Below are 21,411 nucleotides of genomic sequence, written 5' to 3'. Positions count from 1 at the left end.
ACTTTTGAGTTTAAATTATATCAAGAAAATCCAGGTTATCTTGATAGATAATCATAAAATACTATATACCAAACATGTTATAGTTTAACAAGTACTGCAGACTGTAACGAAGACTTGTATGGTTGAGAAGATGCCACGATTTGTAATATGTAAAATCTACTACAACATAACCAAATGAGAAGAACACAGATTGTACATAGATTATAGTTATACCATTATTTTCCGTATGCTCAAAACAATATTTGTAATCTTTTTGGTTTGAAATTGACATCCCTTATTATCTCGATGATCATGGAAACTACTAAAAGGATGACAGTGTTTATATATCAAACAACATCTTATCATATTTAAGCCATTTTTCAGTTATTGTAGAGTGTTTAATCATATTCAATACAGTGTTAGTTGTTATTTGTGAAAACTACTAAAACAGTTAAGAGTGTTTATTGTTATTGAAGACTTAAACCATATTTAATCAGGAGAATGAAAACAGGAAATTCTTTTGTAAAAGGGTTGGTTCAAGAAAAACAGAAAATTACCCAAAAGCAGTATTGTGAATCAAAAAAAAAGCCCTAAAGGAAAAAAACTATAAAAATCTTTGACAGTCATTAATAATATTTTGATAAACATTTCCCCATATGAACTCACAAGAATTAAAGAGAGGAAGTGCTACCAGAATGGTTCAAATAGAAAATTACCTGAAGGCAATGTCGCACATCAACAATAAGCTCTATCATCTCAAAACCCTGTTGGATATTTATGACTTATGTCAGCAGAATGATCTTATCCATTATTTGCATTAACTGTATTCTTCAGAAAATGTATAGGCAAGTTTCATATGCAGCACATTATGGTAAGTAAGACCATAACATAAATGTAACTAAAGCTAGCATTCTGTTTCCCACACCTCTGTCAAACCGTTACACCTGGAACAAGTCCAAGAAAGGAGAGCACTTAGATCATCCATATATACCTGTAAAATTAAAAATACTATTATTAGAAGTGCTTTCAAATTGCCCTAATCATACACAATATCCTCCTCCAACCAAAATTAAGATTCAAGAACTGCCAAAAATTCCTTTTTGTTCGATTATCGTGTTTCTTTCAAGAGAATCAAATTGATCTCCTTACGCCCATGTGGTGAGTGTTTTCCTTTAACAGTAACCTTTGCAAGGATTCTTTTGCTCTTAGAATAAGGTAACATTTATTCAAGAATTTCTCATTCATGGTTGGTAAGCTCTAAAGATAATAGGATGGAGAATTGGAAGGCTACACAAGGTGTAAAATTGAACTTTGATGGAGCATCCAAACACAACCCTAGTATCATGTGTACTGGCTTTCTGCTTGGACTCAAAAGATAATCTAATGCTTAGAGGTTTGAAACAACAATGCAGCAATATAGAAGGCCCTTGCGGTATGTATTTGACCTGTCCATCTGGTTGGGAATTGGGTGATTGATGGGGATTACAGCACTGAATGCAGTTATTATGGAATGCTGCCCTAATTGGAAGCTCAAGTCAGTTTTTTAAAACATTTTGAAATCTTAAGATAAATTTGAAGCTTTTAAGGCCCTACAGTGCTATAGCAAGCAAAAATATATTGCAGACTATTTAGCTAATGAAGGCATTCAACAATAGGATTATGGATGCCGCAGAATAGCCTAATTTATCAAACCTTCGTAGATATGATTAGCCCCCTTGATGAATGGCTATGGTTGCAGTCCTAACAGATGCAGGTGGTCATTAATAATTACGTTTATTAAAGTCCATGAGAGTGTGTAGATTATTAATCGAGGAAATATACTAGACTATGCCCAATATGCTCTTTTTGTTTGTTTCCTTCTGTTTTATAAATGAACTTAAGATTTGGTATCAAATTTGAATGAGCATAACTATCATCTATTACTCTCGGGCTCATATAATTCATCACTAATTTGCAAGTTATTAGATCATGTCTTGTTACTCTCTTAGTGCTTGTGTTCTTTGGTTATGCCATGCCATTTTGGTTAATGAAACTCTCTAAGAAGGGTTGTATTAGTGGAATAATAGGAACATTTCCTACAAGCCTTAATGGGCACTTCTTAGGGGCAGATATGAATGTTTTGGTCTGTGTAGGATCTCTAGCGCATCACCTTGATTTTTGTTTAATTTTCCTTCCCCTTTCCCAAAAACACCAAAAGAAGAACCAACTTATATTAAATCCTCGAAGTTGCTTCATAGGGTGTATTTTGTCCCACTCCTATAAAGTTTCTAGACTGCCCTCATTTAGGCGGGAACGGGTGATGTGTGAAAAGGTGACAACTATCTCCCAACACCATCTTCTACAATTACAAGCTATGTTTGGGATATTATTGACTCTTTTTGCACCTTCCTATGGTGCTTTCTTTGAAATTTCGATGGCACATGCAATCACCTTTGTCCATTTGGGAACTATTACGATTTTAGATAGTTTCTATTTACTCTCTCTTTCGTCTTTTTCTAACGATCACTCTTTTTGTAATGTTTCCATAAACTCCTTCTATTCATTATGGGAACTTTCTTTTTCACTTTACAAGAATGTTTACTCTCTCCTGTTTGGTATAGAAACATTCTCTTGTATCTTGTATATATAGATCATTCATGATCTTTGTTTAATAACACATTCATTATTTTACCATAATAGAAACAACAGTCTCACAACATTTGGTTTTCTATTATTGCGACTAAGCTCACCCATTTTGCGTAGTGTATCCTATTCCAAGACTTGCCTTTAGGTTCTCTAGCATTCGCATATTGATATCCTTGACCCTCGTTACCAATTTTGTGGGCAACCAAAGTCTTTCAAACAACTCTTCTACCTCTATCATCCTATTCAAACATTGCAAAGGTGGGTTCATGATTTCTTTTGCCCCTTTCGGCCTAAACCCTTTTCTTTACATATGGCTCTTTTGAGGAATTGGTATTGCATTCCCTTCAAGTTTACCCAAATTTGACATACTTTTACGGTGGAGATCATCTTCTTTTTTGAAAGTTGGAAATGTTGTCTTGATTTCACAAAGCACTTGATATAAAATGATCACATTTTAGTAAACATATTTAAAATAATGTGTTACTTCAAATCCAAGTCTAGGCCAACAAAGTGGCACTATAGGTGGCCCACCTCCAGCAAATTCTCAAGCATTAGGGAAACACCCCCTATGTCATAGCCAAAGTTTGGCATTGGAGCCTAGGTTACAGGTACAAACCTCACGCTTGTGGTAGAAGGGGGGGGGCGGGTGGGGGAAGGGATTGTTACAAGGCATGTGCCTTTGTTCTCCTTTTGAGGTGCAATGCAGCACTTAGGTTTGTAACATTGCTTAATTGACTCTCATGTTCTATAAGCCTAGTGGTTGGGCATTAATAGGTTGATCTTTTGGTGTAACAACAAACAACAAGCCTCCCATGAACACTCTCTCCCTTGCAACTACCAGTACAATTGAAGTCTCTCTAGATCTGCATTCCCTGACCCGACGATCTCAGCTCTACACCACCACTGTAGTAGTGGAAGTGATTATTCCAAAAAGCGCTCTATTTCTCCTTTACACGTATTAAAATATTTTGACGTTTCTTTAATGGTCATATTAGTTAAGTCTTTAGTTTATTAGCTAGTTTCTATTTCCATCTGTAGTTCATGATTGTTTCTTTTAGAAACATTCGTCTTTGTAAATCTATATAAGGAGTTTGCATCTCCTCTAATTAATATAACTACAACAGGATCGATTTGCCATAACAAGGTATCAAAGCAAGTCGATGGGATTTCACAGAATTTGCCTCTTGTGATCTTGATTTTTTTCCACAAATTTGCTTATTGATTTTTAGAAATAAAAATCATTAGAGGTATTTTAAGAAACTTTTGTAGTTTGTCTTCAAGGATTTTTGCTGGAAATTGCAAGCTTGGTTAGGGGTTTTGATCCAGCGATTTCATGGTTGCAGCAAGTCTTTGATTTTTTAGGATTGCATGTACTTGCATGTTTGTTGCATGTACTTGCATGTGCTGGTTTACCATGTGAAGTCTCATGTTTTGTCACCCTTAAATATTTCTGATGGGTTTTCATCAAAAAAATTCCTTAAAAATTTCTGATGGGTTTTCATAAAGTTTTTCCCTTGAAAAATTTCTAATGGGTTTTCATAATTTTTTCCCTTGAAAAATTTCTAACTCTATAATTCGCGAAGTTGTGTGGGATTCCTTTGTGGGTTTATAATTTCTTCGTCAAAAATTATCTGGAGGGTTTTACTATTTCTCCTAAAAAAATGATGCTTTTTATTGTTTGGTTTTGATTGATTTTTCACCTCAAAAATCATGTTTGGTTTTTCCAATTTTTCTCCTAAAAAGTCACACCTTTTTGCAATATGTTTTGGGGCATCGTGCTCATTTGCAAAGTTTGGAGGATTTGTCAATTTTTCCTCAAATTCGCATTAGTTGTTCTCAATGTTTGTCTCTGTCTCCAAGCAAGAGCAACTTTGTTATCCAACATCAAGTTGGATGTTTAGTGATGATTTTTGGTCGGAAGTTTTGCTGATTCTGGGAGGGTTACTAGAAAACTCATCTCAGCGGTAGAGTCAGCGGCATGCTCCAATCCCTTGTTGCAAAGCATTATAAAGAAGGGGGCACCCTTCTCTATACTTTTATGGGTAAATTTTGGCTTCTTGGTTATTAACATTTTAAGATCCATGGAGGGTCTCAACAGCAGCAAAATGTTTTGAAGAATTTGTGACCAAAAGACATCAGTTAGACAATGACCATTAAAGGAGGGTATTAGAATATTCTAATGTTTCTTTAATGGTCATCTTAGTTAAGTATTTAGTTTATGAGCTAGTTTCTATTTCTGTCTTTAGTTCACGATTGTTTTATTTAGAAATATCGTCTTTGTAAATTTATATAAGGAGTTTGCATCTCCTTTGTTTAATACATCTACATCGACTTACCATAACAGCATGAAGGCTTTGCCTATAGGTGGGGGGGATCAATTAGCTATACAAGGGTTGCTCGACTTCTAAGAAAGTTGGCAATTGGCCCAACTCTTCCAAAAAGCTCCCAAAACTAGCTTTGGTGAACTCGTCAAATTACAAATTTAAGGACAAAGATGAGGTTATTGCTAATAACTAGCTTTGGTGAACTCATCAACTTGCGAATATAAGGACAAAGGTGAGGTTATTGCTAATAATAACATGTGGTCCCTCCCTAATGTCACCCCTCACCCCACTGATGTATGGGGGAAGTTGGATAATCATGATCCTCCTCTGCCACCTACCAGTGCTACTTAAGTCATTTATTGTTTTTTAGCTCTTTCGGCTCTGCCCATGTTTTTGATTTTATGCTCTACTCATATTTTAATGTTATCCATGTAGAACCTATATGACTCTAAGGAGTGACTCGCTGTCCTACTTTTCTTTGAAGTGTACATTATTATATTTTAAGTGATATCAAACATGTTATTCATCAAAAAAACATGTTCTATACAACTAATATTAGCAAGGGCATAGCTTACTGGATCGAACTCATCAGCAAGCCCAAGATCTTTGACTCAACAATTTAGAAAGTACTTAAAAATTATAATTTATTTTAAGATAAAAAATTGCAAAAATAGATTACAAAATATAATAAGCTATGTTCACCCGAGTTGTTGTACAAGGGGATAAGGGGATGCATTTCCTTGTCCCTGACTTTTTGAGCCATTTTGGGGGACAACTAGGGGATGGCAACGAAAACAGCTAAGTGAAATATAGAAATATTAAAATATGGTTAAAGCATACAAACATTATAGAACCTTAACAAGTAACATTTTTGTTGGATAACCTAAATTGAGAGTTCACATGATAATCAAAGTCAAACAAGTCCAAGAATTAATACTATGGCATGGCTAGGGGCCATCCCCAAGGCATCCTTGTTTTCAAGATGGATCAAATAAACTTGAGGACAAAGTCAAAAAAATCCAAAAATTAATACTATGGCATGTCTAGGGGCCATCCCCAAGGCATCCTTGTTTTCAAGATGGATCAAATAAGCTTGACGACACGTCCTCGAGTAACCTGAGTATTGAATTAGAAATTGACATCTCAAAAGAGAAAAAAATGTACATGTTTATGGCAAAAGAATAGTGTAAAAATTGTGTTTTAACAAGCACTTTACAAGCGTAGGTATCTGTACCCACAATTTTTTTATGTCTATAAAAATGGACAAGTTAAAATTGTAATAACTCAAAGAATAAGACAGAGTACTGGGCAACTCAAAGAGTACTTGCAAAGTTTACAAATTATGATTGAGGGTAAACAAATGTACTACACATTGGGGCCTTACCTCACAGTCATTAGCCCTTCCAATCAATACCAGACTTCATCACAATAAACATTTTATTCTTCCAAATAGTAATCAACTTTCAACGGGATAAGATATCTTGCATGTTATCAGCCAAATGGAAAAACTCCTAGGTTTGTGATTTTGAAAGCAATTTTGTGCAGTGTAAGAAGTCTAATGTATTGCTCCTAATTGTATATCAGTGTTCACTATTATTTGTTGGACTTTGTGAAATTCATATTGCAGGATATTATACTCTGTAAATGACTAAAGTATTCAACTCCCTTGCCAGTCCTATTTCATTGCATCGCATAGATTTATGTAAATCTCACTTTTTGAGGGTAATAGTTAATTCAAAGCTTATATCGATAATTCTAACACAAGCCTTGATGTCAGGGTGCATCAAATATATTTTGGACAGATTGAACCAATCCTCTTCAACATATCTAAAATGTCATATAATCTCCAGAAAAGAAATTTCAAAATTTTCAATGAACTAGCTTACTACATAGGGTAGATGCAGTGTAGATCCATATTACCGCAGAAGCATATTCAACAAGTATTTTGGCCAGTGTTCGATTGTAAGCATGATGCTCAAGCCTATGATCATGACTTGTCCTCAATTCTGCAAGGAACAAGAAATATCTATAAGATTCTAACTACAATCAAAAATTTGTTCCTTACATCATAATCCCACAAAATGATGCCATATCTAATCAGTTTCAATTCACACTGCCTGAAACTATGTCCGAAGGCCTAAATATACCATCTATCAAAGGAACTGAATGCTTGCAAAGTTCACCAAAATAATGCATGTTCAATCAATCATTATCTTTAAAATGTCAACAGCATAAGCAAAGTACAATTAGCAGACCAGGACTATCTTGCTTCTTTACAAAATGTGTTGCTATCAGTTTCATATCCCTACAGTACTATAACACAAACATACTTATGATAATGTTGAAATGATTTGGTGTAGTTTATATTCATGTTGAAATGATTTGTTCAAATCTACAAATGCTTTGGACACAAAGGCAATGCTTTGGACAACTAAAGCATACCCTTGGATGCTGATTATAAGACTCCAGTATGTAAAGGATGGGTTCCACCATTGTTCCCTTTCCCCCTCCACCATATGCATCTTAGATAGACATTATGAGTGGAAAACAATACTCCAAATAATATACAAGTAAACCTGATTAAGCTTAGTTATAAGTGCACTGTTAAATTATTTTTAGAACAATTATTTTCAATCGGAAACAATTTCTTATTTGAAATATTGTTTGTCTTCATCTCAAGATGAAGAAGACATAGAGGATAAACCCTTCACAAATCAAATACCATTCATATGTATCTGCATCTCTTGCAACAACATGTTACATGGACATGTTTCAGGTAGATGGAAGAGTAGGTAAGTCCTTTGGCCATTCCCTCCTCCCCCAGCAAAAATACTCTAAATATGCATCCCCTTTAAGGGACGTTTGCCTGTCTAAGTTATGATCTAAGTTATATTACAGCTAACACTAACAGCAACTCTTTGGCTTTCTGATTTCATTGTTCAAAAAAGTCTAGAACTTCAAAATTCTTCAGATGATATTAGCATCAGTGTGTATTCAGTTGCAAAAGAGATTAAAGGTGCATTGGCCATGGTCTGGTACAATGAGGCATTGTGTGAGGTACAAACAAACAATTTCTTTTTGAAGATTGGTTGGCATGAATTACATATTGTCGTCCTCCAAAACTGGCCCTTGGACTGTCATCACCGTAAGGTGTCCCAACATTCCCATGAAACATAGGTAATAATCTTTTCAGGATCTTGTGAGGTATCACAAATTGCATTAGGATTTCAAAGACAGAATGTGTCCCAACATCCCCACCCTAGAATAACTGTGGAAAATCAGTAACCGATGAAATATCACAATTTACATGAGGATTGCAAAGACGAAATGTATCCCAACATACTCATCCCACAAACACCATGAAACATAGGTAATAATCTTTTCAAGAGCTCATGAAATATGATATATCACAATTTACATTAGGGTTTCAAAAATATGATTTGAACTGCATGGATCAACTATTGACACATTATTCATCTATCAATAAATTATATACCTATCCTTCAAAAATTCTGACACAGAGTAAATGAAATTCTATTGATTGAACTCATCTTCTTATTTGATTTCTTCAATTTCATTTCATTTCTCATTTTCTTTATTGATTTTTTCAAGTTTGTTTAAATTTCTTTTGTGTTCTTTAGGTTTTTGAATTCTTCCTGCAGTTTCTCCAATCCCAGAATATTCTGGTCTTGGGGAGAAACAAAATTTCTAGTTCAAGCAGATTCTTCTTCTATTTTCTTAATTCAATTCATATTTATTGATTCATTTGTTACAACTATTCATTAAAAAAATAGGTTACCAAGACTCTTTTTTTGAGTCAAATTAATTTGTCATTCAATCACTTTAGTTTCCTTTTCTATATGACTTTTCTTGGTCCTTGGTTCTCTGAGATTATCACTTTTGTCATTTCAATTTGTTCAGAACATGTAATTTTGATATTTTTGTGACATTTGGCAAAAGGCATTAACAGTTGAAGAATTATTTCTAGATCCAAAATAGTTTATAAATGGAAGGATCCACATCAAATTATATTTCAATCTGTCTCTTTACACCACAGCTTTTTATTGTTTGACCTTTTAAGCTATTAATATATGCAGGTTCTACATGTTCAGAAAGATATTAAAGACCCTAAAATAAAGAAATTGATGACACATCGCAAACCAGAAAGATTTTTGGTTAAATGCTATAGAACCATAAAGTATTTTCACAGTTGTAGTTCACACTGAAAACATAAAATAATAAAGTTAATTATAATAAGAATCACAGATTAAAATATAATTTTAAAGAGTTTTGACAAACTTATAATATTTTGAATTTTCTTGTTAGTTCTATCAATTTGCAATTTTGCAAAGATCTTGATCCTTCAATCAATTTAAGAACTTCATTCCTTTTCAATTTTTTTAGAAATACGTCTCCACCTTGTAAAAGGGATAGAAATATAGTCTTCTTTGTTTTGATATATTTGGTTCAATACAATAGACACCTATTTATCTATCTTATATATAGGATTGACAATGTAATTTCTGAATAGTTCACTGTTTCCTACTATAAGGAAACACAAATAACCTTTCTCTCTTTTGGTCTCTGTAGAAGTAGATAAAATTTGATGGCATGGATCTAAATGTTCCACCAATAAAGGTGTGCTGATAACTAAGTGGAACTTGTGAGGTAGATGGTCTCAAGTCATTCTTGACTTAAAACTTCAAAGAAATACTAGTGATGTCTCCAAAAGCAACCAAAATTTTGTTAGTGCTAGAGGTCTATGTTGTGATAAAGTGAGTAATATCTTTCACAGTTGTGGCTAAATCAACTGATATTTAGCAGGCCCTTTCCCTCATGCCTCTCACCAGCCTTTCAAAGTGATGATTAAAACAACTCCCAATTCAGGCCTGTGCCCAAAGATGTCAGAAGCTAAAACAAGTGAGTTTGACAGTCATAATCTTCTTCACAAATGTCAAGAGCAAATAAAGCAGCAGAAGTATTAGCAAAGCATGCTTTTCCTTTGATCTGTGTAAAGTGTGGGGTTGACAACTTGAAAAAACCTCCCACACAATGGGCTTAGAGAAAACCTAATCTTAACTGTACAAATAAAAAATAATGTGGGTTTAATATTTGTAGAGGCATTACTACTCATTATGCATTGAAGGGCCATGCCAAATTGATAAGTGTGCAATCAGGGGTTGTGAATACCAAATACATCCATGCACCATCACTTGTAAGTTTTCTTCTAGATTTATGAGCACAATCCCTTCAACCTCATTGATGATCAGCTTCTAACACTGCCCAAAGATGAGAGACTTTTGCACAGGTGGCACACATGGTGGGAGATTGTTATGAAAGCTTGTGGTTTATCAAATATTCCATAACATTTTTTCCCATCTTGAATGCTTGAATACGATAACTAAATTTCCATGTTTTGGTTGGTGCTCCTGTTGTCCTTGCAAGGGATCTTTCTCCAACTTGCTTTTGGCACCTTGCTTTCTCCTTCATGTGTCGGCAACTTTGTTGTGTTTTCAAATGTTTCCATGTCCTGCCCTCTTATGGGGGAAGAAACTTTTCTCAGCCCCTAAGAGCTCCAAATAAGCTTTCAAACCATCTGCCAATTGCCCTGCAAAGCAATATTTTAGTACAAACATAAAAAACCTCACTCAAATACTGATAAACAACTCAATGAATGAGGAGGAAAGAATCCTCTGACTCTGTTTTGGACAGATAAAGTTATTAAGAATGTTGAGGCCTGGAAAGAAATACCAAAATTTCCATATCCTTGGGCAATTTCAGATTCAGGCCAATCTGAGTTACTTAGCAGGGTTTCCGAATACTTACTATTTATAGTAAGGTAGCAAGGTTCCGTATTTTTGGCATTCCAATGTTGGCCTTGAAGCATCTCGCCGAGATCTTTCCGACAAGCTACCACAAATGGTTTTTTGAGTCCGATTGGTTATTTATCTTTGTCTGAAGATTAAATAGTTGTAATAAAGTGACTTTTAAATTAAAATGCATATTAATAAATCACTTTATTATTATAAGGCCATATTATTTTCTAAACTGGAAAAAGGACAATTTATTAAAAAAAAAGGGTTGCAAATCGGATTCAAGTTTGTAATCAGGTTCGAGATTTGGGTTCGAAATTCATTCAAAATAATGAGTGTGGGCTCGGGTTCATTTTCAGTTTGTCCGTTCAAAAACATATGTTTTTTAAAATATATATGTGTGTGTGCATTTATGCAACAACAAATTGATCCATACACCACCATGCTAATAGTAAAACAACATAGCAAAATACACCACCATATTTATGTTTCAGTTTGGATATTAATTGTATCATTTAGCCATAAATAGAACATGATACACTTACTTGGTCGCATGCATGGAATGTATTTCCATATCAAGGACAGTTTGAGAATGAGAAGGATCATCAAAAGATAAGTGCAACTATCTGAATTTTTATTTTGTATTGGTTAGAGGATTTCTAACCAAGCTAGATCAAAAGTTAAGATTCAAATTTTAAGCCCTAGATTCAAAGATATCATAACTTTTTTAAAGAAATTCCTATCGTCAATTTGGATTTCACCTATTGTCAGTTTGGATTTCATCTATAAGCAAGCTTTCATTTTTTATCACAAATGCACAAATAACATATAAACCATCATTGTGGCCTTTTTAGAGGTCACTTTAAGGGCTGGCAGGGTAAAATAGACCAAATTAGGTACAAAAAACACTTGAGTCAAAAAAAAACAAAAAATTGAGACCACGTTCGGCTGCTGGGCAGAAAATTCCTCCTAATTCTGCCTTGGTTCCTCTCACAGAATTTGCAGCAAATTTGTGACTCTGCAGGCGAATTTGGGGAGAATTTGACCAGGACCAGACTTTGCACAGAATTGAACCAGACTTTGATAGTTGTTGGAGAGAATCTGGTAAATTAGGAGAAAAAAAAAAGATGAAGAGAAAGGAAGGGGAATGTGAAGAATCACCAGGTTGTGCTTAAATGATGAAAGAGGAGCTCATTTCAGCATGCTTGGTTTATGATTTTGGATTTTACAGTATCTCTCTTAGAGAGCTTTCGAAAGCTTCAGCTTTCAGCTAGCCTGAGGATGGAAACCCTGGAGCTGGAAGACAATGGATGGAAACTCATTACCCATTGGAGACCGCATAAAGGTGTCTCACTTTTGCTTAAACTTTATCTCTTACTATCCAATCCGACTGTTTTCTCTGTGTTAACAATTGGGTTCAATTATTATTATGTTGAAGATTTTATTGTAATATTGTTTTGAACTGTCAACTGTATTGATTGCGAACTGAGAAAATCTTGAAACACTGCAGGTATTCAAACTAAGGATGAACAGTAAACACTTCATTCATTCTGTACAAATTTATTTTGGCCAAAAAGGTGGTAGCATCTTACAGTGGTGAAAATAATCCTTGCAATCAAGGTTTCTTGTTTTTAAGAAAACTGGCTGATAGACTGCTCCAGAAGTTGTAGTTTAATTGGTGGAAGATTGATTCAGTTTGCCAAGTGTTTGTGTTTGTATCTCTGCACTTCAAGTAGCTATCACAGATTGCTATTGTCATGCATATGTTTGACAGAAGACTCTTGCAAAGAACTTGTATTTGTATTGAATTTTGGCTCAGAACTAGCAAGGAATCTTACAGTGGTATGGCCAAGGACAAGGAACAAATTATTAAAAGACATGTTTAGGCAATTACCAAAATTTATTGCCAAGGACAAGGAACAAATCTTGAAGAAAAGCTCTACAATATAGAAAGGAAACTTGCATGTTTGCCTCAACCAAAATATATATTACTTTGTGGATTTGAAGCAATAGAGAATTGTTTATGCACGATAGAACAGCTAGGTTCTAAGAGAAACCAAGCAATCATCATTCTTGTTGCGATTCCTTTGGTTAAGCCAGTTTTATTGAGACATCATGATCGAGAGGTAAGACTTGCAGTTACTCAGTGCATTGTTAAAGTTGAGGATAACAGCACCACATTATCCTTAGAGCAAGGAAATTATACAGGAGGTATTCCACTTGATTGTAGAAAGTTTTCAAGGATTGAGTAGTTTCCATAATCCATCGTTTGGTAAGACGGTCAAGATTTTAGAATCAGTTGCAAAAATCAGAGCTCGTGTGATTATGTTGGATCTTGGTTGTGAAGACTTAATTCTTGATATGTTCCATCAGTTTTAAATTGCTATCAGAAAAGATCAAAAGCGAAAATTATATCTTCTATACAGTGAATTATGCCTTTGATTATTGAGGAGAGTGATGATAATTCTCAACTCTTCTTATCTACTAGATTGGCTGATTTGAAACAGGCACATGTTATTAACAATGTTATCAAATAGGGTGAGCAAAAATTGAATCCATTCTTAACAGGGGGCAAGATTCAGAAATTTGGAGCATTTGAAGTAACTATTAGTAAACATAAGGGTGGTATGGACAAAGAAGAATCATGTCATGCATCCATGGGTGTGAATCACACAAGTCTTAGTGATAACAAGAAGGATTATAAGTATGATGTTATGAGATCTTCAAAAACCATAGTGATTGATCAGTTGCCTGGGAATTCTAAGGAGTCTCCATATATTATGGCATCATGTCCTTTGGCTGATGACTATAAGGTTGATAAAGCATTTTTTTGGATCATCTGTTTGTGTAGCAGCAGCTGAGGAAAGGCAGGAAGATATTCACTTTTATGATGGTAATCCTTTTGATCCAGCATAATATTAATTGGATGAAGCATAGTGAAAATGGAAAATGCAGAACACAAGCTGATCAATAACTTAATCTTTGAGATGAATGCCGATTGGACATTTGAGAATCCACTATTTTGGTTGGATAATGGAACACCTCTTGAAATTGATCAAGATCCCAACTCTTGAGCTTGGAGGAGAGTACTTTTCAGATTGGTGCTGAGTGCAGCCAGGAGATGGCTACCTTGTCACATTTAACAGATGAACCAGATTTGTTCTCCTCTTCACGCAACTAGGACTCAACCAGATTCTTGTATCGATTAATAAAGTGCTAATGGTAATTCTACCGTCACAGAAGTTGGGCATGACACTTGGGTAGAGTCTCTTCAGTATAGGATTGTTGAGCTTGGTGTGTTCAATGGTGTGAATTTTCCACAAAATGATGTGAATTGTAATCTTGTACGACTCCTGGTATAGAGAGACAGTTATAGAATCGTGGTGCTGATTCAGGATTCCCAGAGGAGACAGTTAGTGCATCACATTATGGTTACAATGTGAGGGATGCATTTCGCTTTCGATTCAGCCCACTTGCAGAAGACTTGTCTTTCCAAATCTTGCATAGGTGTGGGATGGGTGATTGGTTTCGTATGCTACCCTTCACGAAGGAGGAAGCCATGTCCAACAGTGATACTAGTTTGCTTCTTCAATATACTCACAGATTTGGGATGCATGTTAGAGGAGCAGTTGGACATTTTTAAAATTCCACTTATTATCGGTATGGATCGATGGGATATTACAGATAGCTAGGAAGGTGGATGATCCTTTTTGTTTGTGGGATCCACGAGGAGCATTCTCACGGTTAGTAATGTTTCAGGGAACTGGTTGGCATAAGGCCCACCATGATTTGATCTTAGAAGTGTTTCTGATTTCAGCTAAAGTGAGGTTCTCAATTGGGTTAAGGATCTTCTTGTGTATGATACCATTACAGGGTAGGTTGATTTGGACAGGATTATGCACAGGGGTGATTTGGGATCCTGGCATTGGTGCATTGGTTCACGATGAGTTGCTTCACAACTCCGAGCTTGGTAATGTTTATACCAGTGTAGCACAGCAAATTCGTAGAACACCATTTTCTAGGATGATATGGGATCCAGGCATTTGATTTCAGCAAGCAGGTGCAGATAGCTTAAGGACAAGAAATCTCTAGATAGGACGGACTATAATGTCCCCTTTCTAGCCCATCAGTTCATGATGTGTTATACCAATTTGTCTTGGTCTCATGGGCTAACTAGGAACTTCATAGGGGTCAAAGAGAGATCGGGCCTAGCCAATTTCAAATTCAGGTAAAACTGAGTTAATTCAGCAAGGTTTCCAAAGAATTACTATTTATAATAAGTCAATAGGGTTTTGTATTTCTGATGTTTCAGTGTTGGACTTGGAGTGTCTTGCCAAGATCTTTCTGACAAGCCATCATACATGGTTTTCTGAGTCTGATTGGTTATTTTAATTTATTTTAACTCATGAAGATTATTTATATTTTTAATAAAGTGCCTTTTAAATTAAAATGCATATTAATAAGTGTTAATTCTGTAACTATGAAATCATACTGGTCTGATTCTACAGATCATACAGATCTGAGAATGCATGAAATCCCTTTGTAATTAAAACCTATAAATAATTGTCTCTTCCTTAGTTGTGATTGGCATCTTCCTTGGGAAATACTATTAAGACTAAACTTGATCAAACTTAGTTAGTTTAAACACTACTAAATGTCTTTAGCATTTGACGCCGATTGCAAGGAAAAACAATTAAGACCGATTGCTATATTCAAATAGGGCGTGTGTGGATAAAGAGCACACATCAAAACTAAGTCTGCTTCTTTAGCATTCACTACCTCATATGAATTATAGCAGAAATAAATATTATTGCAGAACTGTATATATCACAGTAAGAAGAATTAGTATTTCATCTGATATTGACAAGACCATCTCCAGCACTAGAAGGCATTTCATCAGTCTGATTTATAGCAGAATTTGCAGAAACTTTACATGGTATCAGAGCTCTGGTAGTCGAACCTAGGCTCTGCAAATTGACAATCAGATTTAAATATCTAGCAACATCCTTCTACCTTCAATGGCTAGCAGAATTAGACCCGAAGACAGGTTTGATGAAAAAGAACACTTTGTTGCTTGGAAGTTCAAAATTATGATGATTCTCGAAGACAATGATGTGAAATTGTTTGTTGATAAAGAATCCAAGCAACCTAATGCTAATCCTCATAAAACTATCTGGAGAAAAGGAAACAGGAAAGTCATGCAAATCATATTAGATGGAGTTAAAAATGAAATAGTACCTACGCTCATGAAACATCAGACAGTATTTCATATGATGAATGCAATATTAAATGCATATGAGGTTAACAATGCAACTAGAACCCTTGCACTAAAAAGGCAACTAAATCATATACAGATAAAGAAGGGAGAATCTATGAACTCATACTTCCTAAGGTTGGCTAGTCTAAGAGATGAACTTGCAAGTATAAGGACCATAATTGAAGACAAGGAGCTAACACTTAAAGCTACAGATGGGTTACCGGATTCATGGGAAACATTCTCACAAGAAGTAAGTGCTAGAGACAATCTTCCAAACTTTAATACACTGAAAGGAGATTGTCTTCAAGAAGAATCTAGGAAACTTTTGAGAAAGGAGGAAAATTGAAAAGTGAAGATGAAGAACTTCTGTTCTCAACACAAATTCCTATAAAGGTTGAAGAAGTACTTCAAAAGAATTAGTATTCTGTCTAATATTGACAAGACCATCTCCAGCACTAGAAGGCATTTCATCAGTCTGATTTATAGCAGAATTTGCACAAACTTTACAATAAGTCACTTTATCATTATAAGGACATATTATTCTCTCAAGTGGAAAAAGATGATTTATATAAAAAGAAAAAGAACGAAAGATGAAGAGACAGGCGGGGAATGTGAAAAGTCACCAGGTCGTGCTCAAAAGAGGAAAGAGGAGCTCATTTCAGCACATTTGGTTTATGGTTTTGGATTACATTTTCTCTCTTGCAGAGTTCTGGAAAGCTTCAGCTTCCAGCCAGCCTGAAGACAGAAACCCTCAAGCTGAAAGACAGTGGACAGAAACCCATTGTGCATTGGAGATGTCATACTAGGTGTCTCACTTGTGCTTAAACTTTATCTCTTAATATCTAATCGGACTGTTTTCCATGTGTTCTCTGTGTTTACAATTGTAATATTCATTTTTGAAATACCATATTCTACTGGGTATTTAATATTTCTCCTGGATAAATTGGAAGGAATTGTATGCATATTTGTTGTTTCAATTTCTGTATTACAATTTGAGAAATTTCATAAAAAGCAATACCAGTTTGGGATATTACAATTCCCTTTCCTCTCAACCCCTAGGATTCTTGAGCTAGGCACTTTACTTTTAAAATTGCTGCTGCCATAATAAGCTAATACCAAACCACCAATAAGAGAGTTGTACATTAATTGTGGATAATGCTGTTATTGCACCAACCAAGGTTTACGCCCAGCTGAGTCACTGGACTTGTGGACTTCATGGCTTGTGCCCCCAGTGGGCCACTACACTGACAAGCTTGGCCCTTTCACTATTGGGATTGGGCCCTCCATTTATGACCCCAGAGGCTGGGTTCAGTTAATATCCAAAATTGAGACCATGAGTTCATTGATACCCTCGGTTTACCAATCAAGAGAAACACACATAATCCAAACCATGATTATTGATTCATCGAGAGAAAATTGCTTGAACATCAGATTCAAAGAAGTAATCAAATCGGCAGTCAAAGAAATGGCTTTCCTCCAGGACAACATTCTCTTTTCTATGTTTAAAATATCCTACTTTCCATTTTGAATACTAGCCCTCTCATAAAATGTCCCTGTTGCTAACTACTGTCCTTAGGACTAGAATAGCTTGATGAGAGCAATTTTGGAGCCCAAAAATTTGGTAATCAAGCAGCGAGAGATACAATAGTTGTATATAAATCCTGGAAGCAATGACACAATTCTTTCTGTGAAGATTGACCTTCAAGCGTGCAGCTGATATGGAAGATTTCAAGCCAGATTTCACCACCACATTGGAGTGTAATTTTTGAGTCATTTATGATATTCGTGACAGGGGGGCTGTACTTGAGAGACTCTCCACAACCTCCTCCATCTCCTTACTGGGTAAGGACCCATTTAGGTAAGACAAAGTTCAGGAGAATCGACCTTGGGTAAGCACAACAGTGGTGTTGGGTTCACAACTGAACCTACCAATTCAAATGCTGTTTCAGTTTACTTATTTTAAGGTTTCCATTATTGCATTTTGGGTATGTGAATATCATCTCTGACTGGAAGCATCTGCCAATTTTTGTGTTAGCTATTTCTCTGGTCACTGTTTTACAGATCAAACTAAGGACCATGTTAGAAGGTTTGTGTGATATTGTGAGCTTTTCATAGTTCCAAGTATTGTCCCATGAAAGCTACATAAGAAATCATCTCTGTTAGATGCTTGAGGCATTTAGGCTGTTATTTCACAGAAGTCCTGAGTTACAACATGATTCTTATTTCCTGATATAAAATAATCTCCTTTGCCCTTTTCCCAAAAAAATATGCATCTAACTATAACAAATTGCACAAATCAAAATGCATAAGATGTGTGATACACCTCAGTTTTTGATTGAAAACAATAAGCGTGAATTGATAATGAGAGAATTTGAAATTGATCAATCTCAATGAATGCTTACTATTTTAGAGTTGAGTAATACTTTGTGTTCTATCTAGAAACCATAGTTTACAGTGAAAGTAACCAAATGATAGTTGGGAAGTTGCAGGTTCAATTCCAGTTGGATGCACAATGAAATGATTGCATTCTACCCCACAATAAATTTTGGACAGAAGATCAAACAATGGGACCACACTATCACTTATAATTGAGATTATATTAATGTCTCCAAGCATTTTCAGGAGTTTGGAACTGAAAAAGGTTCTCTAAAAGAGGAGCTGTTGGCTTCCGGGAGGTTTTTTGTTAAGATTTATACCTCATGATTAAATCTGTTGAAGTCCAATAACAAAGGAACCTTGGAGGTGCCTTGTGCTCCAACCTTGCAATCTTTGGCTGATGAAATGTTGCATAGGGATATGAAAATCCTGAAATTATATATGGTATTAAATTTATTCAGCATATATGGCAGTGGTCAAGAGGTCACCCCGAAGCAGGTAGTGTTTGTTAGCAACAGATGGGTTAGCAAGATAAATATTAATTATTGAGGACATGGTTGTTGGTTTCTGCTAGTGCTGTTCACAGTTGAGGCATTTCATGGCTCTCATAAGCTTTCCTTGGTTGTTGACTTGAACATTATTTGGTTTAAGGGTGTCCCTAGTGCTTGGTCCTTCAGTGGTTCTGTTGATTCCACAAGGTCCCTGCATGCATTTGGATCCGGTTTTTCTTAGCTTGGTCTCCATTGTGGCTAGTTTTAATCTCATTTACTGGGAAGAGTCCCTACAGAACCCATCTAATATTATGTAGAGAAAATATATGTCATAGTTAATATCAAAGTAACGAGAATCGGAATCGGATTGGAATCGGCAAGGCTGAATCAAATCACGAATCGGCCATGAATTAGAATCAAATTGGCCACGAATCAGCATATTTAAAAAACCCTTGAAATTTAGTGAGTAACTTATTTCATAAAACCCTTATCGCTGATTCAATTCACCGGTTCACAAAAAATCGTTTGGCTTGAATCGAATCGCCAAATCACGTGAATCGCTGTGATTCTCATTACTATGGTTAATATAGGCATTTGTACAAGTGAAAGATAACCAAAATAAGTATCTGCGGATAATTCAATTTCTAGATCTAGTACTTAGAGATCAAAGCATTTGTCTATTAAAATCTGTGGATAATTCAATTTCTAGATCTAGTACTTAGAGATCAAAGTATTTGTTTATTAAAATTTAAAAAAATACTGAATGACGATCAAGGATTGACTAAAACAAAGATCCCAATTGGATTGAGCTTTTCTTTTCAATGTCAAGTAATAACAGGCAATAATTATCAACCCCAGCAGAAGAAGAAATAACAGAAAAATAAAGCAAACAATAGAACCTTGAAAGTGTTTGAAATGCATGACTTTTACAGTATAACATGGCATTCCTATTCCAATTTCTTTCAAACGAAACTTACTCAGTTAATACAAATAATAACATGACCAACTCTTCACATATAACTCTTACTCCAGGCACGTTATAAATCCACAAAAGAAAGTAATATCCAGTTATCATCATTGTAGGAAAGATTGTAATAAGAGAGGATTGTTATAAATTATGACACAGCACAAACAAGTACCTTGTTTCCAACCTTCAGTAAATAATTAGGTGACATTAAAATTTAGGTAGGACACTGTTAAAACATATTTTCCCAAATTCTTTTACCTCTTTTGCAGGCTATATTGCTAGTTTTTTTCCGACATCTCCTTTAAAACCACATGCATAGTATTTAACTTAGGCATGAACTGGAGAAGTATTGTTCCAGCACTTCAGCTTTACTGAAGAATGATTTTTCTATATCTTAACTGTTACAACTATCACTGATCAGGAATATAGATTGGCCAGTTCACACATAAGAGATTGGCAACCCAGAATATAAGAAGTTTGTTTACATTTGACTAGAATGTCAAATAAATCATGAAATCAAGATCATTTATTTTATAAACACCTAAATTACTTCCTCAAATAGAGAAATACTACGACAGAAAACAACAGGTATCAGTAGAGACATGGGCATAAATACCTCTTCCTGCACATAGCACAGACATGCATATAATGGACAACAGTATTGAATATTTCAGGTTTTGTGATCTCCAACCAAGATCCATGTCCTGGAACCATAAACAGAAAATAACATGTAAGTATTTAGAATTAGATGAAATGTTTGACCAAATGCAACTGCATGATACATATTATAATCAACTAATATTACAGTGTTTTACTTCGACTTAATCTCTTCAGATTGATAATAATAATAAATGGCTTCGTGTAGATTGAAGATAAACTATGTTGGTAAAATGCAAGCCTTTTTAACTAAAGGAAATTTGAAAAAAAAAACACCACTTAACTGTTTTGGAGAAGCAAATTGATGAAAATGTCACCATTGAAAACTCAATCTTGCAACCATCTGTATGAAATGATATTTGTATTTCAAATATTTGCATACTTGTTCACAGAATTTTCAAGAAAATGATTTAAAGTATTTTTAAATTCTCACCGAACTTGGCAAATTGAGAATTTCATAATCAAAGTTTGCATATACTTCAAAATAAGCATGCTTCCATAAGGTTTTCCAAACCCCTACTTTCAACCATTATTTCAAAAGAGTCTTGCTAAGCATAACTCCTTGCCACAAAAATTCAATCAACCCAAAAGATAAAAAGTATTGGACAAAATTAATATAATTGTCAGCAACTGACCAAAATATGTCAATGGGGCTAGTATGTATAGCCAGTAGATATCACTTAAGTTGGTGAAAAAAGGTTAAAAATGTAGGTAAATTAAAAATACAACAGTAGCCTGTGAATGAGCTTAGCAAGGTTAATCTCACTAGTCATGTTGGTCGTAAAGAGGTGGTTGTTTGGGAAAAACCTCCTAGGGGATGGTGGAAATGCAACTTTGGGGGGGCTTCGAAGGGTAACCCAAGACCTTCAGGTGCAGGTTTTATTATTAGAGATGCCTTAGGTGATGTAATTGTACTTGGAGG

General features: G+C 35.1%; 1 protein-coding gene across 3 annotated transcripts in view; it reads right to left on the bottom strand.

Annotated features, from left to right (window-relative positions):
- Nucleotides 1-21,411, bottom strand: part of LOC149540481 (feruloyl esterase 1-like) — a 65,652-nt gene that overhangs the window by 24,392 nt on the left and 19,849 nt on the right. For 2 of the 3 annotated variants that reach the window (XM_089801580.1, XM_089801581.1), the window contains exons 2-6: nt 20,774-20,832; nt 20,449-20,536; nt 6,849-6,934; nt 905-970; nt 696-743 (exon numbers count right to left, since the gene is read on the bottom strand). In XM_089801580.1, the coding sequence (XP_089657706.1) occupies nt 696-743; nt 905-970; nt 6,849-6,934; nt 20,449-20,536; nt 20,774-20,809 (324 nt within the window). In that variant the 5' untranslated portion in view covers nt 20,810-20,832. The remainder of the gene's footprint in view (nt 1-695; nt 744-904; nt 971-6,848; nt 6,935-20,448; nt 20,537-20,773; nt 20,833-21,411) is intronic. The other variant, XM_089801582.1, reaches the window with a different exon arrangement.

This window comes from Cupressus sempervirens, chromosome 9 (assembly GCF_028749045.1).
Source record: "Cupressus sempervirens isolate cs-2001-9-10 chromosome 9, ASM2874904v1, whole genome shotgun sequence".
Taxonomy (NCBI): Eukaryota; Viridiplantae; Streptophyta; class Pinopsida; order Cupressales; family Cupressaceae; genus Cupressus; species Cupressus sempervirens.
The sequence above is the reverse complement of the archived record's forward strand: the minus strand, read 5'-3'. Positions and strand labels throughout refer to the sequence as shown.